The sequence below is a fragment of the Haliaeetus albicilla genome, chromosome 2 (assembly GCF_947461875.1).
Source record: "Haliaeetus albicilla chromosome 2, bHalAlb1.1, whole genome shotgun sequence".
Taxonomy (NCBI): Eukaryota; Metazoa; Chordata; class Aves; order Accipitriformes; family Accipitridae; genus Haliaeetus; species Haliaeetus albicilla.
Window position 1 is genome coordinate 24,297,342 of NC_091484.1, and position 26,147 is coordinate 24,323,488.

General features: G+C 40.5%; 1 protein-coding gene across 7 annotated transcripts in view; it reads left to right on the plus strand.

Moving 5' to 3' along the window:
• Positions 1–26,147, plus strand: part of MYRIP (myosin VIIA and Rab interacting protein) — a 243,297-nt gene that overhangs the window by 165,881 nt on the left and 51,269 nt on the right. For 5 of the 7 annotated variants that reach the window (XR_011329424.1, XR_011329423.1, XM_069810697.1 and 2 more), the window contains exons 4-8: positions 19,543–19,679; positions 21,358–21,438; positions 22,056–22,153; positions 22,483–22,563; positions 25,311–25,460. Coding sequence is in view for 5 of the 7 variants with exons in the window: in XM_069810697.1 (XP_069666798.1) it covers positions 19,543–19,679; positions 21,358–21,438; positions 22,056–22,153; positions 22,483–22,563; positions 25,311–25,460 (547 nt within the window). In the remaining 2 variants the exon portion in view is untranslated. Of the gene's footprint in view, positions 1–6,133; positions 6,249–10,037; positions 10,162–19,542; positions 19,680–21,357; positions 21,439–22,055; positions 22,154–22,482; positions 22,564–25,310; positions 25,461–26,147 lie in introns of those variants that run through there. The other 2 variants (XM_069810725.1, XM_069810716.1) reach the window with 2 other exon arrangements.

The window sequence follows — 26,147 nt, forward strand, 5'->3', positions numbered from 1 at the left end:
TTGCTGAACCTGGATTTGATCTGTGTTTTAAGCCACATTGAATAGCTGGCTTAGGCACGGTAGTGTTCTCCCAGTGTTTTTTAGGACTGAATAATTTGGAGAGGCTCAGGTTGTTGCTATTAAGTTGAAACAAAGTATAAGAGTTAGTAAGAAAAATTTTTTAAAAGAAAATAAAAAAAAAGGTGTTCCTTGACACCTGGTTTCACCTGCTATGCTGTACACTGGAGTCTACCCAGGAAATCACAAGTGACATTTACACAGAAAAGAGACCAAGTATTTACCCAACTAGAGTCAAATATAATATGGAGCTACTCACACCCATGGCTGGTTTTGAAGAAACAGCTGGATACAGCCTATGTTCAGCTACATTAAAAAAAATAATAATGAAAGAGTGTGTGTCCCACTATAGTAACTGGCACTGTGCACTCTATTTTTTATTTCTCTTTTCTTCTTACTCTGTTCCCAAATTGCTAATTAGAGTCAACAAATTGGCTATAGAATACAACAAGACATCACGTAGTCTGCCAAAAGGAGTGGCTGGCATCCGTACAAATTGGGTTATGATGTGTTTGAAGACTTAATGTTGAAAAAAGCTTTCAATATTCTCTTCATCCTCCCTGTCCTCCTACTGAAGTGACTCAGTTCCAAAGGCAGCAATGTGTTGCTCCCTTGCTATGAGAGGTTTGGTTAACAGAAATGAGCTTCCCCTCAGAAGAAATGTGGTCCTCTACCAATTAAGTTTCATCATTATGCTAAGTAACAAGTAAGTGCAGACCCTGAGTGGTGGGTAATTTGGATGTAACCCAGCTGAAGTGTTGTGATAATGGTTGCAGTAGTTTGGTTTGGCAAGCGGGGGAGCCTTGAAAGGGAGTCTTCTGTAGCTCCAAAGCAGCATCCTATGGCAATCCTACGGCGCTGCACAACATATGCATGTGTGTTGTGCTGTGTGGCTGTATGCTCCCTCCCTATGCCTTGTAGCATACTTATAGGTATCTGAAAAAGTTAGACTGTTTGGAGTGGAGGTGGATATTCCAATCCCTTTCTGTACTGTATGGCCCAATACAACATCACTTGCTTTTTACTTGGTGGTCTTGCTATCCTCATATCCTCATGTATTGACCAATGGCTTACAATGGCTGATTTGTTCTGAATTTGCATGTTAATATGAAGGTTAAATCAGAGCCCTGATGTTAATTTTCCAAGTATGTTTTCACTGGTACAGTGGCAGATGCATTTGGCTGTCAAGGACATACAGCAATTTGTGCATGTATTATTTTCCAATAGGATTGAAGACTGTTATGAAAGCTTTTACCCAAAATAACATGCTACAGGTAGATTCAGAGGTGACACTGGATCTGAGGGTGATACCAGGGGAGGAAGCAATTCCATTTTCTTCTGCCATCTCCTACCTTATGGAGCTTTCAATTAGCCTAGGTTTCAATATCTTTCAATAAGCCCAAACTTGGAGTGATGATCTTATTTATAAAACACAGGGAATATAACTAAAAGCATTCAGCTAGGCTGACCTGACTCCTGCTACTGTGATGTCTCAGTACATGTGGAGCATTTTTGATCATACTGGCAAAAAGTATTTCTAAAAGATGTTGCCCTGTTGATAATTGTGCTCTTAAGCAATGATGGTCTTTTCAGAATGAGGCAACATGAGACACTGCAAAGAAGCCAGTAGGTGTGGGCACGTAGGTTTCTGTGTCATCCCAAATCGTCTGAGAATAAAGCCAGTGTTTGGGCCACAGGGAATGCAGGCTTGTACAAAGGGATTTGTACAGCAGGAGCTGGCTGAGATACACGATACGTGTTTGTGGCTTGTTGGCTGTAAAATGTGAATGTCTTGTTTCTCTGATAGATTTCTGAGCAAAGCAGTGTAGCTGTTGCAGTAGAAGCAGTGCTAAATAGGCTTAATGCAGATGATCATTTTTCAAGATTTGCATCTGTTGTCATGTATTCAGCCATTTATAATTCTTGCCGTATATCTTAACAAAACGTCTGCAAAATCTTTGGCTACAGGCTGTTTCCAAGTTCAGATATGCTTTTTGTCTAGTGGATTTGGAAGAGAATTGCATGCATTGTCACACTGCCTTATTCGACCCTTTGATCTCGCTCACAGTTCTTCATGCGTAAAGATTTTGAGAGTGTTGGTTTCCTTTTCTCTTTGACACAAGTATTTAATCTAAAATATTTAATTTGAACAAATTGCAGATATGAAAACAGAGCTTTAAGACAAATGTTTAATGACTCAGAAGGGGAGAGGGGTCAACTTGAGTTGAAAACGCAGGCTTTAGGGTCAAAGTATCTGAATTCCTTTCTCAACATGCTAGATTTCCAAAGTAACTGGAAGCAAGCCTTTTGGTGCCTCAGTTTTTCACCTGTAAAATTGATTTAAAAAATATTTGGCTATTTCTTTTATTTGCTTGTGGAGATTTTAGTTGGCTTCCTTTCAAAGGTCTTAATTGCTTTAGGATAATGACATTATTGTCAATGAGCTAGTAAGTTTTAAATAACTGTGATATATGGTATATACTTACTGATTGTAAAGAGTAGTAAAAAAATCCATATAAAAATGAAATAGGATATATGTAAAATAGTTTTATTAGCTGCTTCACCTACTATAGAATTATGGCACTTTGTCCCTTACAGAGTTAATTGGACAAAAAAGTGTGAGTTGGATCATAGATGTACCACAGGATTTCGTAGTTGGGTCTGATCTGAAAAATACTTCTGTTACTATTTATTAAAGAGGTTCTTGTTTTTAACTGTTTCTAGACTTATTCTGGAAAATCTCTTTTTACTACCTGTGATTTTATTTTAGTTATACTCAATAGATAATCACATTGCTGCAGCTTCCGAAGTGTTTAATATTATCATCTCAGTTAACTAATATTGTAGATGGATTAGTTGTATAAAACCCAAATATTTTAAAGCAGCAGTACTAACCTGTCATTATTCAGGGTATGATTCATCCTAGGAGTCAAATGTCCATGAATATAGATCCTTTTATTATTTTCTTTAGTATGCTGAAAGTACATACTCTTAATGCTTTATATTGGTACAACCTCTTACTTTTGGGCACTGGCAGAGAAGAACAATTTTTTTTTCCATCTTGAAACTCAAGTCAGTTTTTGTTGGGGTCTTTTTCTGGTTTTCGTTTGGTTTCCCTCCTTCCCTGGTGTTTCTACCCCTGGGGTGTCTACTCCTTTTCAAAAATGAACTTCTGAAGAAAATGAGGGAGAGTATTTTTTTAATGAAAGTTCATCACAACTAAAAGAAAAGTTGAGGGTAAACACCATTGAGTAGTCCGTGTACAATTTTTTGTTTCATATCTAGAAGAGATAATTGTTTTTATCATTCCACTTTCTATTACACAATTGCCAGATTTAATGTATCCACCTGACTGCATATAGACTATTCTGTCTTCTTGGAGACTAATCTGTTCTGTGTCTCAATTATATGATTCTTAAAATGTTTTTCTGGGTCCAAAATAATTTTAACTTATTTTGGTTGAAAACATGTTTGCACTATCCATAATACCATCCTTAAAAAATGGTCGTTAAATTATTTTCTCATGGGTATTTATGTAATGGAAATGACTTTAGCACCTGCACTAACTCTGTCATAGGGTAAATACGGAATTGCACAGGCTATGTGATAATAATTTAGCATTATATGTAATAGGCTTTTTCATATCCCTGGATCTGCTGGACAAGGACTGGTGATTTGTTGTAGTCTGACGTCCTAAAAGAAGGTTAGTACATTAATGGAGCAGCGCATACACTGAGGATATTCTTAATGCACTGCCTTCTGCCTGCCTGCCCCAGTACTCCGCAAATTTGTCTTCAGCAATGCAAGCAAGTCATTTATCCCACCTTCATGTTTTCCTAAAGAAAATGAAGAACGGAGAAAAAAGAATGGCAAGAAAAAGGGGCAGGGGCAGCATGAGAGTTCCCTTCAGCCCTCTGACAAAAGCACTGTGTACGTGCAGGGAAGAAGAACGTTTGAATTTTTTCTTTAAGGCATCCACCTTAGATGCACAGAAGAATAGACACACCTACCTCTCTCTGCCTCTGATCCACTCAGGCTCAGCAGCCATTTGGCAGTCTGCACTACGAGCCATGTTAGCAGCCAGCAGTTCACAGTACAACGAGCCTGCTCAGCTGGAAATCCTAGTAGCTAGGATTGCTTCCCCCAAATGCCATCATGCTTCTCTTCTTTATGGGAGGAGTTCTGCTTGAGAAGAGACCTGCATTCCCTCCCCTTTGGTGAGAGGTGAGAGGAAGCGATGTCTCAGAAATGACAAATAGCTTCTGTTGGCCCCATCTCTCCCTGTGGTCACCACACCCAGGAGGGATGCCTGAGTAAAGATGCCTCCAGTTATTGCAGTGGGACCTTCTCTGCCACTGTCGGATGAAACGACAAGCGTGTTTGTATGCAGCAGGTCTGCATTAAATCCCTTTATTCACTTAGGGCCTAAGCAGCACAGTTGGGAAAACATTAGATACAACTTGATTTCCTTACTCTTAAAAAAATTGCCTCTGTGGGTTTGCCTTAACCAAACATGGAAAGATGTGGTAGTGATACCTCATGCAATTAAAGCAGGAAGAGACATCTCGGTCAAGTAACATCCATCCTTTGGCTACCATATTTTCATCCCATCGAAAATCCTTGGTGTGCGTTTCTTCTGTGAGTGAAGGAGGCGCTCTTCTCAAATGAGTGTTGTGGACGTAGCTGGCTGCAATGTTTGCTCTCCACTCACTGCCAGCAGTTGAAAGCCAGCACTAAGGGACCCAGAGACCCATTGCACATGATCATCTCCCTGCGCATTGATCAGGTAGCTTTGCAGCTCTTCCTTATTTTCACCCCTCCTGTTCATACACTGTTTCTTCTAGTTCCTTCCATTTTTCTTGATTGCTTTTGATCAAACTTGCTGATATCACACACACACACACACGTGTTTTATCACAACTGGGTGGCCCTATGAGGATACCCCCTGCCTTGTGTAGATGAGAATAAGCTTGCCCTGGAGAAGACAGGAGGATTGCATGGCTTTGAAGCTTTCTGTTTGTTAGAGAAGTGAATCCTCCTCTGGACAGCAGATCAATTTTACCCAAGAGCTCTGAGCAGGACCAGTTTTGAGAAACAGCTGTATTTCTCTGACAGTCTGGCTAATCTGTGCTTGCAGGACTGTTTGTATTTTATTATTGTGATACAAGTATTTACAAAAACAGAGGGGTTTTTTTTCTATTTTTCATTATTCAAATAGCTGAAAATCCATATGAAAAGTACATTTGTATGTGTGCCCAGATGTAGAGCCCCTGTTAGTGAGGCCAGCTGGGATTAAAGTCTCATTTGTATAATTTGTAAAGGCTTTGGAATCTTTCCTACGGTTTTCAGCCGTAAGCTGGAATTTAGCTTTTGTCAAACTGCTGGACAGCTTGCACAATAAAGCTTCCAACTAAAAATATTTCCTGTGCAACAGGGAAAACCCCACTGTTTTAAATGCAGTGACTATGAAGTTGGTTTGAAAAAACAAATTCATAAAAAAAGAAGAAAGAAAAAAAACACATGCCCTGTGTCTTTTAAAGGCTAATCAAAGAGAGCTCTACTCATAAGTAGTGCAACATACAGAAGGCTCATTTTCTGCAAAAGCAGAAATAGAATGGTAAGGAACTTAGGAGGCACACACGGTATGCCCAGGATGCTCGTTTGCACATGGCAGTAGAGAATACCGTTGCACAGCACCAGATACCCTCGCTCAGTCCTTATGTGCCCTTGGTCCATGCTGGGAAGGGCTGCTGAGGAACAGTGGCTGACTGAGCCGACCTTCTGGGCCTGGCCAGCTATTCCCCATCTAGCCCATTTTCCGCTGTAATTCAAGGAGATCTCCTTGCTTGAACTGCTGGATAAGCATCTGAACCATGTCCAAGTAGTCTGCTATTTGGGGAGTGCAGCATCACTCCATCTCATTCCTCCTCCTACCACTACAGGTGGGTGGGTGGCAAGGAAATACTTTCCTTACACCCCCCAGCTTGGGACCTGCATGGGACTTGGATTTGGAGGTGTCATGCTCCTGCTGGATGACAAGCTCCAGCTGAACAATGTGTTTCTTAAGCCTGTTTGTGGAGTCACAAAGCTACAAATACATGTCATCCTAGAAAGGGGTGGTGGAGTCACTGTGTGCACAGCCCCCAGAAGAAAGCAGCACAGCCTACTTCAGTAGAAGTTGGGCTTGCAGGGTGAGATAACCAGTAACAAAGATAGGAACTGAAATCGCATCCCTTCGCCTCCCCAGCAGTTTTAAGGTTTTGGCTTTTTTGAATTATCCCACACACACACACACTTTCTTTTTTACATAATCTTGAAATGAGCCCGGCTTTCTCTCTGATTGTACGCGGTGATGAATCTCCTCATCTTTGCTGGCATTTCACAGCTGTTAGTTCACAGCTTTCTCCCAATATAACAGAAACAGACCTTAAAGCGGAGGATTGTTGTCTTTTTGGTATTCTTGAGCTCTATATTAAAAGCTCTTCATATTTTTTCTAATCAGGATTACAGAATTAATTTGCATGGTTTATCCTCTGGTTTTTTTTTCTGATGGAGCAGAGTTTGTATCTCTTTTGTGAAAATTTTTATGCTTCATCGACCTTACTTTTTTTGTTGTTCAGCTGTTTTTCAAGAATCTTTGGATTAAAAATGTTGCAGCAAGAAAAGCCTTGACTTAGGTAATTTGAATAACTAATCAAAGTGGCTTTATGTTCTGTTGTTTCATTTGATATCTGCTGTGGTAATGGAAAGCATTTCTCGTGGGTGAGCGGTGCATTTATTCGTAGCCATTTATGTTCAGTTGTATTTTGACTGTAAATACTTTCATTTCATTAGCGTGAACGCAAAGTTCAATGACCAAATGTTCCTGACAGTGTTTTGATGTTGCTGTCTGCATTCTGTAGTTTATTTACATGAGGTTTCCATATAAATTTTCCTTCACTTCAGTGGGTAAGTGCAAAGGATAAATTAATAGTAATAGCACAGCAGGAAATGAATGCCTCTCCAACTGAGAATTTATGAATATCTCTTGCTGTTGTTGTTTCTTAAGAAAAGCAGCATGATGTATTAATTTTGAGGTACTGTCAGTGTGGATTTTTGTTCTTTTTGCCTGTCTTCTTTCAGAAATCTGAAATAAAAATTACATTGATGTATTGTAGCAAGTAGAAACAAATATGACAGTAAAAGACAATATATCTGTGTTCAGTGTAGCTATAATAACTTGCTTTGATTCATGTTTATTTGTATTTTGCTTCAGCGTGTTGCGTGCATGTGAGTGTCATAAATTTACTAATGATGCAGTATCGTTTAATTCTTATGATTTGCCTGAAAACTTATCTAGTACCAGATGACCAGGATATGGAATTACTTTCCTTTGAAAAATATTGAGATATTGAAAAGTATTTTACTGCAAATTAAGATAGGAAAAAACCTCCAAAATGTTACATGAAATGAAATTTCTGGGGAAAAAGGGATTCATATAAAGTGAAGTATTTCCTTTACTTAAGGGGGAAAGATTTGTTTCAGTGGTAATATTTTTATTTGTATATTTATGATTTTTATGTCATAAAATAAATCCTATAGATCATACACAAATGTCATGAATGTATCCTGTAATTTAAAATATCCTCATAAAAAGCACTTTGAAGCGAACATGCGGAATGTTCCATTTTAGCAATATCCGAGTGTTCCAGCTTTTACACAGGCATTTGGATTTGGACTTGTTTCAATTTGGTTTCAAATATCCAATGGCTGCTTATTTAATTTCCATCTGGGTTGACAGGTAGTATTAATCATCTGTGTAAAGATATGAATTTTAATGAAAAGCTTAGGAGGAAGATACTTGGCAGTGTGGTGGGGAAGTGATTTCCAGGCATTGAATGAAACACCTAGAAGGGCTGAGAAAAGAAGGGGACAAGTTCTTGGGCTCCATTTATTTACACCATTGGTGATGAGGACTACAGACCAATTTTGGCCACTGAATGGTCCACAGTGGCTGCAGTAACATCTGGGGCTTGTCACACACCAACTTAGAAATGAAAGCGGGAGTAAAATGAAGAGAGATGGGCTTTTTGTGCAGGTGGGGTGGAAGTGTTATGGATATGACTGTAAGGCTTCTTGTGAATGACAGGCTTCATGGTTTTCTTATCCAGGAGAGTTATCTGCTGGTTGATAAAGAAGGTGTAACAGCTGAATGACTGGATTTCTCCTGCAAAAGTGACATTTTAGCCCATTGGTATAGCTGCCATCTAGTGAGGAGATACACTTTAAACCTCATTTCTGAAAGTGGCACCCATGTAATTGTCAGTTAAAAGAAGAGGTGGAGTGAAAATACCCTTGACTGTTTGACAGGATCTTTCTTTTTAAAGAGTTGGCAGTTTCTACACTGCGAGTCTCAGCAAGACTTTGCTGGATGTGTGACTCACAGTATTGCATAGCCCAGATTTAGTATCAGTGTGGCATATCTGGTGCTCTCAGTGGCATCTCATTCATAGGGTCTGCACTGTGCTAAGTCATATCCTGACAGTTACATTTGGCTTTCTTGAAAGAGTACTGGTAAGGCCTCAAATTACCAGTTCTGGGATTTGTATTTAAACAAAGATATAGGCCACTTGGGTCTTTTTTTCCTTGTCCCAGAAAAAAAATGGTGGGAATGATCAGACGGCTAGAAAACATGATCTGGGATGAAACTGGATTCTTTGGCCTTTTAAAAAAAAAAAAAAGGAAGAGAGCAAACATCTTAAACTGTCTTGTTTAAATAGAAAAGAGGAGGATTCGGCTTAAATGTTAAGAAAACCTTTCAACTTTAGGATAGGAAGACACCAGAGTGGATGGCTGGGGAGCTCTGCAGTGTTGGCAGTCGTTAAGAACAGGCTAGCTGTATATCTGCTGGGGGTGATCTTGGTATTGCTCATCATGTGTGGGGGCAAGGGGAACACTTATGTGATCCCATTTCCTTCATGGCCTAAGGCTCGACCAAAGTGGCCTGAAAGCAGCAGTAACTTGCACTGCAAGCTCTCTACAAGCTCCCCTGCAATGCAGCCTTTTGAACTTTCAGGTTCAGAAGTCAGCCTGAATAAATAAGCATCAGTCAACTGATGCTCACTTTACAAAGCAAAAATGGAGAAAGAATATTCACTAATGGCTGTCAGACATGGCAAACATGCTTATAAACATATTGTTATGGCAAAAGCTTATTATCTCTAGCTGAGATACTGTCAGAAGTTGTATTGGATATGGCTTCTCACATCTTTTACTGCTGGTAGATGCCTGAAGAGAGGTCCTGCCCCTTCTTAGGTCATTGCTTTAACTCCCATTAAATCTCCATGGTCATGATTTCACCTCTGGTGTTTGTAGTCAGCTGAATTACAGTGGAGCACTGAGTTTGAAAAACCTCTTCTTTTTAAAAGTTGGATATTATAACTGCTGCAAAATCCGTATTTTCACTTGAGTTAGCCTAAAACACAACATGCTTCCTGGGGGTAGCAGGTCAGGTTAATATGCCAAATATGCATTCATTTGTGAGCCAGGGGTTCCTGACATACAGCCTGACAGGGAAAATACAGGGAAAAAAAGCTCAGTTAAATGCTGACATGTTCTACTCTTATGTGTGTTTTCCTGCTGGAGGATCAAACCATAACTCCAACTATACCCAGTATTGTCTCAGTGCTTTCCTCACCTGCTGCAGGACACTTACCCTCTTTGGGAACAGACCTGAAAATGGTCCTCACCAAACTTGTACTCACAGCCTTCATTCACAAACCAGAATGATGGCTTTGTGCCCAAATTAAGCCAGAAGACTTTTTTAGCCTGACCATTTTCATACGAGAAGATTAACGGGATGATGTGCAAAAACCACTGAACCTGACCTACGTCCAGCCACCATTTGTTCAAACCTTATCCTTTGCAGAAATCTTAAAAAGGAGGTATCTTGTTGCAGTGAGTCTCTGTGAAAGGAACCTCTTTAATTTGGAGGAAATGTAATTGGAAGACTGTAAAATTCAAAGAAAACTCAAATAGCTTCATAGGAAAAGTAAGTTAAGTATGCAGATGACTGCCGAAAGGGAAGGAGGATGTGGTGATGGAGGACTGTGCACGTGGTGCTGGGTAAGTGAAAATCTATTGTTAGGTGGCAGCATGGGTGTGTGTAAATGGCAAAAGGGTGTAAATCTGAACCGAAGGTAGTATGTCAGGTCTGGCATTTCTCAGGGAGAGTTTGAGGACGTAAATGCTCTGACTGGGTTACGGGAACCATCAGAGATATATAGCCAAGTTTACAGGTGTGTTCACCTCAGGTCCAGACCTCTTGTATCGCATGGGCTTGATTTTGGCTGAACTCATCAGTTCTGGAAGATTGCAATATACCACTGAGCAAACCCAATCCATACCCACCAAGTTTTTTGTCACTGCATATGGCCAATGTTTAATCATTGCAGGTAATGTCTGTCAGCAAATGTACGCAAACATTTATCTGCAGACTAGATGTAATCTCCAGGAATGTTGGTTTGCTAGTATAGGGATTACAAATTGCAACTAATCTTTTTTTTTTTTCTTTTTTTTTTTTTTAATAAAGCATGGGTTAAGTCTGTTATTTTCTTAAGAGAGGACACCTGTATCTTCTCCATTCTTATTTTCAGAAAGGCTGTTCGAGGCAGATGTTTTACTCCTGATTTTTACATACTGGTTAATGTCCAATAATTGAATGATATGTTTAAAGATCAGCAGTTTCGTGGTTTATTTTAATGTAGACGAGATGATCAAGCTACCACTGGAAGTATGGGTCACAAACAATGCACAGAGAAACGTCTGTGAATTGGAGAACGGGTTTTCAGTGGATTCTGCATACCACATATCTTAGATGTTTTTTGTTTGCTAGCAGGCTTTGAAATGTTGCCCAGTAGAGGGAAATGTGATTCTACTTCATTTTGAAACCAGCATATTACCTGCTGGTTTTCCTCAGCCATTCTACAATGCCTATAACTTCACCTTTTTTCTGGTTTTCCATGCCAGTGTTACATAGCTTTACTGCAGCATCCCATGTCAGGGCATGCATGGGTCATCCAGAGAAATAGGAGGTAGATGTCAAAGTGAAGAAAGGCAATGTGTCTCTATGTGGCACGTAGCTGTAGACTCTATCATCAGAGAGCTTTGAGGCGGCCAAAAGTATGCCTAGATTTAGTTAAGGTGTCACAAATTTTATGGAAGATGAGTCCATCAATGAGTGTCTTTTGAGGATGGTCTGTTGTAATGTCAAACATGGAGTCCTGAGCTGCCAAGTGCAGAGCGTGTGTCGTGATTTAACCCCAGCTGGCAACTAAGCATCACACAGTTGCTCGCTCACTTGCCCCCCCCCCAGTGAGATGGGGGAGAGAACTGGAAGGAAAAAGGTAAAACTTGTGGGTTGAGATAAGAACAGTTTAATAGGACAGAAAGGAAGAAACTAATAATGATCATAATAAAAATGAAATAACAATAATAATAATAGCAATAATAATAATAAAAGAACTGGAATATACAAAACAAGTGATGCACAATGCAATTGCTCACCACTCGCCAACCAATGCCCAGTTAGTTCCCAAGCAGAGATTCCCCCCCCAGGCCAACTCCCCTCATCTTATATACTGGGCATGATGCCCCATGGTATGGAATACCCCCTTGGCCAGTTTGGGTCAGCTGCCCTGGCTGTGTCCCCTCCCAACTCCTTGTGCCCCTCCAGCCTTCTTGCTGGCTGGGCATGAGAAGCTGAAAAATCCTTGACTTTAGACTAAACATTCCTTAGCAACAACTGAAAACATCAGTGTTATCAACATTCTTCTCATACTGAACCCAAAACATAGCACTATACCAGGAACTAGGAAGACAATTAACTCTATCCCAGCTGAAACCCGACAGCGTGCCAAAGGCAGGGTCACTCCACACTTGCATCTTTCCGGTCATCTCTTCCCTAGTATCTGCCAATGGCCAGAGACAGAGTAAAGGGCTAGGTGAACCTTAACTAGTATGGCTCATGATCTTATTTTTATGAGCCAGCAATCACTTACTGTGGCCTGCTGCATAATGCAGCAATTCCTGCGCTTTGGCTCATGCTGCAGTAAGCAATCCTTGGCATCTCCCTTTGGAAAGTCACTGAGGCTTGGTTTAAAGGGCTCAGGTGGTACATGCTTTAGTACTTCCCTCAATAATCAGGATCAGGTGAACTTGTTACAAGTTTTGATCTTTCTGCCATTCAGAAAGTATATCTAGGTTTTCTATATAAAACCTACTCTGTCTCCCTCCCACATGTGACTTCTTGACTGCTGATTTCAAAGGTAAAGGAGGCAGAGTAAGCAAATTTGAGGGCTGCACATGCAGTTGTCTTTTGTAAAGAAAAAATCTTTTTTTCCTTTGTGCTAACCTTAATGTATTATTTCTTCTATGTTGCTCCATGTTGGAATTTAAAAGCCCAAACTGGGGCAGCAAATCTTTCAGTGAATGGTTGGGAGTATGTGTACTTTTAGGAAATGCCTTCTATAGTATGATGCTGTTGGTTGAGCTCTCGGAGTAATTAACATACTGTAGACTGCAGTGCAATTACCAGGCTGGGTTCATTTCTGCTGGCACAGGAAAGTCATGATTTCTCTCTGAGGGACATGGACAGTTTTGTTCCACTTGTGGGAAAGAGAGGTGGTGTTTTCACTGCATTGGACAGTGTTCATTCTGGGGTAGATGCTTAGACTTGAGACAGTCTCTCCTCTGCTGTTACTTGGATTTTGCTGACCGCTGAGCGTAGCATTCATTGTGCACTGCTGTAGCCTTTCCTGTGACATACCCCTGTGGGTCAGTGTGCCGTGCTTTCATGTGTCACAGTGTAATCTGGGTGCAGCCCTCTGCTGTGGATAATTGGAGGAAGAAATTTTCCAGAGCAGCACTTCTTAAGTAATGGGTGATCTGCAGAATGCCTTTAAGAAAAAAATAAATAGGATTTCAACTTAAAGCTTGGGAAGGAAGTGTCACAAAGAGTTAACGGTGGCCCGCTGGGCTAAATGATTAGGAGCTGTTGTTCTTGAGGGGTGAACAACTGCCTTTCACAGGCAGGGGATATATGCAAAACAATCAGGGAGATAAAAGTCCCATCTTGGAATGACAGGAGTTTGGCCAAAGTTCCTGTTCAGGGCTTCAAGGGGCTGAACTTTCTCAATAGAGATTTTTTTTTTTTTTGAAGTCTGATTTTTAGGGAACTGAGCATTGGCAGAATATTCATGGGTGCGGTGTTTGTGTGCTATAGTAATGATTCATCCTGAAGGGGATGAAGGTGAAGTTGCATTCTTGAACTTAGAAGTATGTTTGATTTCACTGAAACTTAAAGGAACTGAAATACTTTAATTCAACAATTTATAACGAGCAGTACATTACAAGCTCTAAAACATCAGCCCAAGGGAAAAAGCAAATACTGCTATTGGCAGAGAAAGAATATTTCAGGATGTTGAGTCTGAAGCAATTTTACTCTAAAACTAGTAAATAAGAAGTGACAGGCTGAATCTTAATTGTTTCTCTGGGCACCAGGCTGAGGCCACTCAGTGCCTGGGAAATGGAAACAAGTGCCTTGAACTTCGTATCCTGTGTGAGGCCAGTACGGGGAGAGAGCCTATGTCGGGGGCCCATGACAGCCAGTGTGCCTGAGACATGGCGTAATCTGGATTAGCTGGAGTTTCCCAATCACTGATGCATAACACGGCACCAGTGCAGCCAGAGGGTGATGGACATGCAGCTCCCCGGGAGGGACAGGGCTTCAAGGATGTCAGTCCTACAGCACCGGTCGCCTGCCTGTGGGGGAACATCATGGTTAAAGACAAGAATATTTAGCTGCAGCATGCCTCTGCCTCCAGCCCAGCAGCGTGGGTAAGCAGATCTGCTTTGGAGGGGTCCTGTCCACCGGTGTCCCAGCTCTGCCATAGCTCAGCAGGCAGTCTTCACCTGGCTCCCAACCCCTCCATCTCTTCACTCATGGCTGAGCCTCTGGGCAGCTCAAGGAGCCTTGGGACTGCTTTGAAAGAGTGAAACCTAAACATTGATGTTGCTTTTCCACTGAAAATTTACACTTCTAATATTTCTTCAGTTTGATGTGATTGTGTCGCATTTTGGAGTCTCCCACAGAGCAGCAGTTCTGATCTGTGGATAGTCCTGTATTTCAGAGGTGGGTTTGTTGGGCTTTTAAAATTTTCATTACTTAATTTAAAAAAATTGTTACATCCACAAAAGTAAAAAGGTCCAAGAATTGTAAAGCAGCTTCTTTCCAAAGTGAATTTAGCCAATTGCTGAATGCAGATCTCAAGTGACCTGAGGCTGGATGTTACACTAGGGCATGGACACAGCAGGAGAAACACAGGGTAAAAACTTTTAAAGCTTTTTCTTCTTTTTTTTTCCCCAGATAAAAGTTATTTTCAGCAACTGTTTTATTTGGTTTCTAGTGAGCTTGATTGGTTGTGAGCTGATGATCAGCTGTCTGAGAAATTGCTGCTGAATGTCTGCATTTCAGGGCTGAGTAGTGCTGATGCCCATTCAAGAATATTAAGCAGCAGTTTAATGAAGACTCTTTTATGATGAAGGTTACTTTATGGGTCTGCTACTAGATCCTTTTTATTATTTCCTGTTTTACAAAGTAAGAACCATGGGGAACATCTCACAACTAAGTTATAAAACCCTGAAAAATGGAGTTTATAATGAAAATTGCAACCAACCCGTAAGTCTGCTACTAGTAAATGCAGGGGTAGTGCTGGGCTAATTGGGGGATGTGGGGGGCAGTGGTAATGAGTTTAACACATTTAAAAAGAATGAACGAGTATTTGAAGGAGCACCTTTTCCTGTCAAACAGAAGTGTAAAAATTATATTTAAAGATATTAGTCTGTGATTATTACGCTGTCATTATATACCCAAGAGTCATAAAATCAGATTTCCAACATCTTAACGCATTGTGGACCATCAGCAGAATCAGTGGGACTGCAGGGAGGGGATAGATAGTGTCATTTAGCCTACAGCATGATCCCCATCATTCTGGTAGAAAGAAGGCAAAAGTTATGGATGAGGGGAGAGGAATTGGCCTCAAGAGGCTCAGCTTTAAATAATAAGTTCAGAGAAAATTTATTGCAGAAGCTTCATATTGCCTTTAGACCAAGTAAAACCTCACAACTTTTTAGAAAAAAAAAAAATTTTAAGTGGTAAATCAGTCACTAAACAATCTTCTCGGTATTGAGTAGTGAATGCTTGTCATCATGCGTGAGTGGCATCTTTCATGTGATCATCTTGTGATCATCACTAATAATGAGAGAGGTGGTTCATGTCCCCACTGCTCAGCACAGCTGGTGTACTTTTTTTTTCTCAGGAGAAGGCTAAAAATTGAGTATTTGGGTGCTACAGGTGAGAAGTGTACTGAAAACCACTTGTAAAGATTTTAATGGGCTTATCTATTGCTCTTATGGTGCTACTTGATTAAGGCAAACACAGTGCTGCACTGAAAAAAAGACAGGATCTTTATAATACTGGTTCAAGTTTTAATGTTATTAAACCAAAAGTGTCTGCCTAGATTTCACACTTTCTAGCAAGGCAGAATTTTAAAATCACAGTATTCCCCTCTATCAAAAGCACATCAAAATGCAACCCAACTCCATGGCAATACTATATAACATGAATAACATCCTTAGCGTTTAAGGCTGTTTGGCAATAAAGACACAGCAGTCTTTACAGCAGAGAAAGAGAGAGAAATGGCTGCAACCATTCCTGTTCCTTTAAAATGCATACAACTAATATCCTTTAAGTGTGAACCTTAACTTCATGGAGAGAACTTGCACACTTTCTATTAGAGGTAATAAGGGAAGTGTTTCATTTTAACAATTTAATGCTAGCGCTGTCATAGTCTTTCATTATTCTGGACTCACAGACCGCTTTTGCAGAATACAGCTTTAAAATACAGGTCAACATGAAAGGATTTTGAAATAAGACGAAAATGCTCTTATTTCTTTTGAGTGGGTCCTTTATTTTCGTATCTATAAGAGAACTACTCTCTTCTCCAAATCCTTTCTCCCCAGGAGGAATCAGCAGGGACATTGTGACTTATTTGAAAGTTAAGAGGCTGAAAAGCTTTAGAGGAGGCATTGTAATCTGCTATAAAATGTGTGCAGGACAGAGGCATAGATTTGGAGGTTTTGGTAACTCTCCAATACATAGGAGAGAAGCATGAGATGATTAGATTACTCACAAAGTGTTAATCCTGCAGCAATGAGGAAATTTCTAAAAAAAATCCCAATCCTTGTGTTTACACCAGATTAACTAATACGAAGAGGCAAGCATCTCTTCTTTCATTGTTGCTTTGAGAGGTATACTCTCCTATCCTTTTGATTCTTCCAAAGTTCACATATGGAAAATGTCATCATTACAAATACAAGGCCTGTCTCTAAAATTGTGTTATCTGCAAAGCACTCTAACCTCATTAAGAAATCAGTGCTGTTAGATTTCTGTTTTTATAGAAACAGTATTGATCAGACCCAGAAAAACATAGTAACATGGGGAAAAAGGTGGGGAAGCAGCTTGCAATGGGTCCCATCTCTCGTTTTGCCCAAGTTGCCAGGTTGGCATTGATAACTGACTATCTTAACTCATACAGTGTGTACAATGAGATAGGTGACTTTCTGCTTTGGTACCTTGTCACTCAGTCTGAATATTAAGTACTGGGTCTACTTGGTTTCCAAGAAGATGACAAGTTTAGCGTTTTGAGCTATTGGAGCTGAGGTTGCTCAGTAAACGTGCTAAGGTAGTTAGTAGGGATCTTGAAAGCCCTAAAGCAATTTGTTTGAGGACTCACAGTGCTGTAAGTCTGCCAGCAGTGATAGTGCTGTGATACTACTTTGTGGACGGTGTGGAGAGCACTGTGTTTGCTGGGCAGAAGATTATCCTTCCTGGCCCATACCTCCTGCTAAGCCGATTCCAATCCAGTCGTGCAGAGTTAGTTTTATCCGTCATAATGATTGTGACTCCATGCTACTGACTGAAATCTTACAATCCCAGCACCTGTAGAAACTCAATGGCTAGAACTTAATCAAATTCAGCAAGCAGAAGACATTGTGTTTGTTCCTTTCTTTCGCAGTTTCCATGAGAGCAAATGGTTTGTGCCCACAAAGAAGGCAGGCTCTCAAAATGCCAAAGGATTGCAGGTTTGGGAGAGAAATTTGCCTCTCTTCACAGATTCATTACTGTGCCAGCAGCCAAGCCGTGGTCAGTAGGTCAGGACTTGGACAGGCATCATAACAATTTCTTGGTGGCAGCATTATAAGAATTCAGAAATCCTGTACTTCACAGACAGACCTAGGCATGCTTCCCATTGCTTGTGCTCTATCACCAGCCACTTGCGCTTCATCAGATGTCAGTCATCTGTGCACAGTGTGTAAGGACGTTTTCCAGAAAGGAAAAAAAAAAAGGATTTTTGCCCTTGTCACATGTTAGTGGTATTTGTAGAATGGTGAATATTGGAACTCATCAGCCTCCTGGGAACAATAGTTAGGCTTGGGATATTACTGTGCAAATAGATAGTAAAGGGCTAATATTCTTATGTTATCTGTAAACATCTCTCCTGCATCTACTTGCTGACAGAGCATACAGAAAAAGTATGCTTCTGTTCCATTACGTGCTTTTTCTTCGGTTGTCTTCAGTAGAGCAACTAATGTAACTTTAAGAGTTCACAGTTTGAAAACGATGGGCTTCATTGATTTTTATTTTTAATTTCCCACTGCTGGTGTTTGCTACTAAACACTTTCCAGTGGTGACAGAGAAGTGGCCTATATTATGATGGTCTGCTTTTTGTGAAGTGGATATTCCTTTTTAGCAGTATACCAAAACTGAAAAAATCCAGAGCCGGACTGGAAGCATTTAGTTGAAACCCCAGGCTCAGCTTATTTGTTCATTATCAAGTATCTCCCGAAGTTCAGTGCCAAGTAAGAACCACATTGCTAGTCTCTCAATAAGTGAGATTTTATTTGCTTATGAAATGGTGTGTGTTAAAAATTGTGGATTCTTACTTGCTTTGCTCTTTACAAAGAAAAATCCAGAGTCCCTGAAGGAAAAACTAAAGATTACAGTGGGGCTTTCGTTTTATTTTGTTTTTCATCCACGACCCCAGGTTTAAAAAACAGAATTAAATCATCTGAATGTGTTCAAGTCTGGAAGTGCTGACAGTACAGCACTCCTGATAGTAACATCATTTCTTTAAGGGTTCATATATTGACACTGGATGCTAATCTTAGCCTTTTGTTCTCTAAAATCTCAGTGTTAAGAATCATCTCTTTACTTAGTTATGTAACAAGCTCCATAGGACTTCTAGTTCCAAGGCCCCGATTTTTGTGATTATTACAAAAGGGAAATTACCTTCGCAGCCTGGACTAAATACTGTTTTGTATGAGAAGTTTTCATGTCCTATAAAAATATGTTGGTTCCTGCAATGTAAGTGCAGTAAATTAATTAAAAATAAACTACTGTGGCAATGTGCAGAGGAATAAATGGGCTCAAACAGGGAAGCAAACACTCAGAATTAGTTCATATTCACTGGCTCGGACTTAATGTTCCTTTCTGGAGGCTTTTGGCTAAGTCAGCTTTAATTTATAGGTGGAAGCCCAGGATCCCTCTCTTCAGGGACACTCTCAGTAGGAAACGTACAGGTCCGCTGTGGGTTACCCTGCAGTAACCTGTGGTTGTGTTGCCTGGGAATGCGGCGCAGGTTCTCTCTACCCACTGCTGAAGTAGCAGGTGAAGCACAAACCCATTGCCACATGGAAAGGAATACAGAGCTTCTCATACATACTCAGAGCATGCTCATACAGAGTATCTCATGGCTTTATGAAAGTATATGAGCTCTGGGGGCAAATCTGTTAGGATGAACTACTGACGTCAGTGATGCTTACTATTGAAAGTAAGAAACCAAACTGCAGTCGTGAGTCCTTCCCCCCCAAAAAAGTTGACTGCTTACCATTCTTTGCACATTCTGCTTTGAGGTCCTCTAATTAGGCTCTGCCTACTCTATTGGTTTCCCCAAATAACAACAGTGATATATTTTTATGAAAATGTTATTTTTTGCAGTGCATCAATGGGCTAATGTTCTTACATTACCTGTAAATCTGCATAAATAAAGGTTATTTTTAAAACCTTCCTGTGCTATTCCAAGGCTTGTTTGTATTTTTCAAAAGGCTGTAGTGTTGGCATTATAATGTAAAAGGGGAGAGCTGATAGTAGCAAAGCCAAATAAAACCTTCAGTAATGTGAAACAAATATTTGCTCATGACTTACCTTTTTTTTTTTGCCTCAGTATACCAGACATTTGCAAAGTACAAACAGTAAAGAAGTATTTAGAAATTAATATGTTTAGGCTCTGAGGCCTAAAAGATCCTTTTTTATATAAAAAGATGGTAAACTGTTTACTCTTATTTGTTGTAGAATCATTCCAAATACATAGTTTTTTTCTGGTTTAGGCTCCTAAGGACCCAGTCTCTGGATTGGTACTATAATAATGTCAAAAGCCGCTTTAAGTGTTTTGGAAGTGCCAAAGTCCTGAAGAACTTATACAAGAAGCACAGACTGGAGAGCGGAGTTTGTCCTGATGTAGTAGGTAAGAACAGCTGTGTTGATTTCTTAGTAGCTTATCTACTTTAACACACAAGCTGAGACAATGGAAATTCTGAGATGATTTCAAAAAATATTTTTTAAGGCTATTTTTTTTTTTTATAAAAGAAATACCTCAGTGGGAGAGAAAAAAGAGGTGAAGTGTTGAGAGCTGTTTAAGAATTCAAAGAATGTTAAATCTTAATTATGCCACTGATACAGAAGAACTGTTATCTTCAGTCTGTAAAGTAAATTGCAGTTTGTATTCTAGCCCGTGTTCCAAAATTTATCACAGTTCTGAGTAGTCAATGAATGAAAAAATAATTTTGCATTCAATGTTTAGCCTTAGAGCACATTCCCTTAGTATTAGAAGCAAAATTTGGTTAACATGGGATACATTCAGTATCCAAGTTGACCAAAACTTAGATTGTCCTCACTTAGAGTTTTGCATGCTTAGCGGTCTGAAACTGGCCACACCTTACTTTTGTATTGATGTTTGTAAATGGTTAAAAGATGCCAATTAAGTATTGGCATCACCCTTTCAAATGAAGAGATGCAATTCTTCCTTAACGATGGTGTTACAAGGTATCACCCCATAAGAAGAGTAATTGGAGATATAAAATGGGTTAGAAGAAGTGATGTTTGGTATCATACTGGTAACTTTAGCAAATTACTCAAAAAGTGGCTATCTGAATGTTTTCATTGGATTTGTTGGACCAGATACTTTCCTAATGTAATTATTCTGAAATTTGTACAGACTGTAATTTTTCTATAGTCTTTACTTTGTCTTTTCTGAAATTATATAGGATGGTAAGTGGTCTCTCTAGTCCTGAGTGAAAATTTTAGGTGTTTCCTAGGAAAACTGGCATAAAAGCTTCTAGGGAGAAGTGACCTATGCATTAAATTCTGATTTATTAGTCTTTTTGCTTTCTCTGTATCAAATTAGTTTTCCTAGAGAAGATTCCTTAACAGTTGAGAACAAATATGTACGAAGACAAGAAAATCCGTGGCAGTGAAGGCAGAAGTGGGACAGTGGAATTAAAAACTGTGGGGATGGATCCTTCAGAACTTTAATGCTATATCTTGCCTTTACTTAAGCCATAGTCTCACTGAATTTGTCCTTGAATGGAAGTGTGAACAATGCAATGATGAGTTGCAGTGACATGTACACTCTCTGTGAGACCTTTCTAAGGAAGGCCTTTGAGTCTAAATGTCATTGCTAACTTTCTTCTACTCTCCATGTGACTGTTAGGTAAACCTTTTGTTCCCTCTGAAGATAAATACTAGTATACGTGTCTGGGTTTTGGCTTATTTATACAGCATTGCCCTTTAAAATGTAGACTCTATTTCAACTCCAAATGTCATATTAAAGGCAAATTCCCTGTACTTAACTTCTACCATGTAAGTTTTATACGTAGTAGCTTCTTCCTCTCTCTCTCTCTCTTTTACTATACAAATAGTTTTCTCCATCCAAAATGAATGAGAGGTCTTTTGTATAAAAGCAGTCAAGTTTTGTACAAAAGCTGCTGGAGTTATGTTTTATACAAAAGGTAGGAGGAATTTTCCGGGTATCCGTCTTTGTGTGTGGTGCCGCTGTATCTTGAGTGAATATTCTTATCTAATAATGTCTCTGCTGTTAATGGGTACTTCTTATACTAACACATGGTACTGTCTTTTTTGAGCAGAAGGAGGTTTTTTTGAAGGAAGCTTTGAAAATGAAGGAAGCATTTGTGGCAGTGACTCTACATTCTACCAACAGACAGAAGGTATGCTACTAAAAACTCGTTTGATTAAAACACAGTCCTTACACTTTGAATTACTGGACAAATAGCCTAGAGTGCTGGTAAGTCTTGTTCACAGATCCAACAACCTTTTAGCTGAAACATTTAGCAAGATACTAAAATCCTTTGTGTACTGTGCTGGGATATCTTGCTTAAGTGTTACAACTAATACATGCTTGTTCTAGTGTGATTTTCTTAATGTTCAGCTTTTGTTAACTTCTCTCCCATTTCCTTTCCTATGCTCATGTATCTTTTTCATTCTCTTTCTTCTATTCTGTTGGTGTTTATAGGAAGTTTACAAATTTTCTTCCTATGATTTCCTCCTAACTATTTTGCTGGATTCTAAAATAAGCAACATAAAAATACTGTGTTTTATTGTATTTCATATTTACATGTAAGAAGTAACACAGAGATTGAGACAAATTTCTCTGTCTCAAGGTGTTTGTTTTATTGTGCATAATTATGGATTGAGGAAATGAACTTTGTCATGAAGAACCTAAGGTTTGAATATATGTCCAGAATATGAGTCTGAATTTTGGAGCGCATTATGCAAAATGTACATATATAAAGAACATGGTGCGTTTATCTTATTCTTCACCTAGGACACAGCATGATGGATACCCTTGCTGTGGCCTTACGGGTTGCAGAGGAAGCAGTGGAAGAAGCTATTTCTAAGGCAGAGACCTACAGTGACAGCCTGGTAACATTTTGCAAAACAAATGTATTAATTTAAATAGAACAATTATGTTTCTTTTAATTTGGGTAGTGGTGCAAAAACAAGTAAATACAAAAGAAAACATAAAGAAGTAGTGACTATCTCATGCCATACCTGAAGAATTGGGTGTGGGTTTTATGAACTTGTATTCAAGATGCATGTTGCATTTCAGAAGGTGACATGCAACGTAAGTACCTGTAATTTCTTCCCACAGTGCCAATAGGGCATATTACCCATTTCCTGATCTATGCCATTTCTGTGGAAAGGCTGGGGTTTTGTGATTTTAGCAACTACAGATATCCATTTTCACGCAGGACAAGCAGAACGAGGCTTGTTACTTGCAGGAACACAAGGAGGACCTCATAGAAGAGCTGGCCACAACAATTGTGCAGAAGGTAGGGCATGCATTTTTTCCTTAGCTAATTTAATAGCCAAAACAGTCTTTTAGTCTGGTGAGCTTTAACTCTGCTAACAGCAAAAAGGATGACACCAATGTAGAAAGTAGAGTAAATTGCAAGTTGCAACTTCAACTATCACAGTATAGGCTTAGTCGGCTACATCTGACAGAGACGTCAATTTATAAATAAACTTAATCCAGTGCCTAAACTGATGGCCTACACCCTCCGAGCTGAGAGGTACCACTCCCTCAGGTCTGTGATTTCGTTGTTTGGAAGAGGAGGCCCCTGCTTGATGGAATTTTACATCTGTACTTCACTTCCCAAAAGGCACAAAGTTTTCCAACATAGAGAAGTGTGGCTCTTGATCATACCCTCTACTGAACTCTGCATTTGCAACATGTACAAAGAAAACATCAATCATTAAAATAGAATTCAGTTAATGATGCTGTGAGAGAGACACCCAGAAAATCACAGAACCCTCTGTGTGTCTGATTTGTGTGGCTTTTTCTGGAAGGCTCATTCTTCTCCCTGCAAAACTCACAGTTGCCACTGCCACAGCACAGAAATGGAAGACTCATGGGAATAATGTATTGGCTTTGTGTGGCAAGGTTTTGGTAGCAGGGGGAGTTACAGAGGTGGCTTCTGTAAGAAGCTGCTGGAAGCTTCCCCTGTGTTCGAGAGAGAGCCCATACCAGCCGGCTCTAAGACGGACCCACTGCCGGCCAAGGCCGAGCCAATCAGTGATAGTGGTAACGCCTCTGTGATAACATTTTTAAGAAGGAAAAAAAGTTGCGGGACAGACAGAAACCGCAGCCGGAGAGAGAGTGAGAACATGTAAGAGAAACAACCCTGCAGACACCAAGGTCAGTGAAGAAGGAGGGGGAGGAGGTGCTCCAGGCACTGGAGCAGAGATTCCCCTGCAGCCCGTGGTGAAGACCATGGTGAAGCAGGCTGTCCCACTGCAGCCCATGGAGGTCCACAGTGGAGCAGATATCCACCTGCAGCCTGGGGAGGACCTGACGCTGGATCAGGTGGGTGCCCGAAGGAGGCTGTGACCCTGTGGGAAGCCCGCGCTGGAGCAGGCTCCTGGCAGGACCTGTGGCCCCATGGAGAGAGGAGCCCATGCTGGAGCAGGTTTTCTGGCAGGACTTGTGACCCTGCGGGGGACCCACGCTGGAGCAGTGTGCTCCTGAAGGACTGCACGCCGTGGAAGGGACCCATGCTGGAGCAGTTTGTGAAGACCTGCAGCCCGTGGGAAGGACCCACATTAGAGAAGTTCGTGGAGACTGTCTCCTGTGGGAGGGACCTCATGCTGGAGCAGGGGAAGAGTATGATGAGTCCTCCCCCTGAGGAGGATGAAGTGGCAGAAAATAACGTGTGATGAACTGACCGTAAACCCCATTCCCTGTCCCCCTCTGCCGCTGGGGGGGTAGGTAGAGAATCCGGGAGTGAAGTTGTGCCTGGGAAGAAGGGAGGGGTGGAGGGAAGGTGTTCTGAGATTTGGTTTTATTTCTCATTACCCTACTCTGGTTGATTTGTAATAAAGTGAGTTAATTTTCCCCAAGCTGAGTCTGTTTTGCCCGTGATGGTAATTGGTGAGTGATCTCTCCTGTCCTTATCTCGACCCATGAGCCCCTTGTTATATTTTCTCTCCCCTGTCTATCTGAGGAGGGGGAGTGATAGAATGGCTTTGGTGGGCACCTGGCATCCAGCCAGGGTCAACCCACCACAAATAAATACCCCCTCAGTTTGCCTGGACAGTTTGGAGCAAGGCAAGACAAGCATAAACAGAGTGCTGCTGAGCTCCCATGATCAGTAAAGTAACCTCTCTGCTAAGTTAGTCTCCCTCCATGTGAACTAAGCTAATTGCCACATCTGTGTATGGGATGTGGCATTTAACAATGTATGGATCACAAACCGGAAGAGGAACATGTTGTTTATAAGGCAATCAAGAAAAGCTGGAAGAGCAGCAGCTCAATGGAAAATAATCTGCTGCCTTTTTTAATAGGGATGTTAGAAGATTAATTCTGCTTATCGGGTCTTTAATAGTCCAGAGCCTATCTCAGCCAAGCTTGAATTGCTACCACTTTTGTCAAAAGCTGCCTAACAAGATCTTTTATGCCATAGAATAATATTCTGTAGATACTTTAAATTGGAGTCAGAAAAGTTGTGGCAATGAAGTGTAGCAGGGTATCATCTGTCAGTGTGGGAAGACAGGTAGTCCGTATGATCTTCTCTCACCCTTAAGACAGTGTAGATTTTAAAAAACAAAGATAGTGCCTAGACACCTAAGACCTCTTTGTTTTCAGTAAAAACATGACTAGATGTCATGGGAGCCTTTGCAGTTCCACTCATATCTAGTATTTTATGTTTCTTTGCAAAAATTCTTGTCTGAGAAAATACTTGATTCTTAGATGCCGCTAATGTTTAAAGTGTTACTGTAGGAACATGTTTCCATGTTTATTTAATTCATTTCTGATGTTCCTACAGGCATTGATTATGATTTATTTTATCGATGCTTATGTGCTTGCAAGCAGTATGACTTCAGATGAGAAGAAATGCACACAAGTTGTCAGAATCATCCTTGCATGAATTGGAGCTAAAGCAAAGGGAAACTCAAATGTTCTTCCTAGGCAGTTTGCCTTGAGACAGGGTTAACGTAGTTTTTTTCCATACGGCTCAGGCAGTATTTTCCAAGCACCCTTTTTTTCTCCCTTCCCACCTCCTGTCCCCCTACCTTACAGATTATAAAGAAGCAGAAAAGCAAAACTGAGCAGGCTGAGGCTGACTTTGAATGGCCACCATCCAGGAGCAGCGGCCTGGCGTCTGTTGCTGTCTCAGATCAGAGTATGCTGACTTTTCCGGGGAGCCGCAGGGGGTCCTACACGTTGTGGGTGAGTGACTTAGCACAACTATTGATGTTTTCTGCTGCTCAAAACTGGAAGATTGAAATCGTGGATAAGTATACTTAACTGCCTGGAATGGTATGTAGAGACTTGCAGAGAACAAGCATTAAACCTGTGTCTGGACAAACTGTCTCTCAGTTGCAGGATTTCCAAGCATATCATGGGCCATGGAAATATATCACAGACATTGTGTTGTATTGGTGAGTGTTATAAAGCTGAAGAAAATCTGCCAAGCTGCATTAGTAACATTTTAAGAAGAGCAGCAAGGGAAAAATAGTGAAAATAAACTATAGGCTGTTTCACAATTGGAGAGGGAGGACACTGACAGGTGAGTTCTAGTGCATTTTGATACAGTGGTTTAAGCTGCTGCTCACAAGTGTCCTGCTACTGCGCCAGTAACCACCTCTCCCCCACTGAGCAGAACCATCAGAACTGAACATGTGCTGTGCCTTAGTTCCCAGCTAAGTTTTCTAGCTTACACTGCCAGTGAAAATAGATTTATGCCAGAATATAAGACTGTGGGCCAGAATTGCTGAGATACAGACTCACATTCTCATCCCCCACCTATTTCCAAATTGAAGGAGTAATGCCTTTAAGCTCCTCTTGTTAACCCAGGTGATCACAAGTCAGTGTGAGCGTGTTTAAGCGCTTTACTCTGTAGCTCCTAGGCAACTT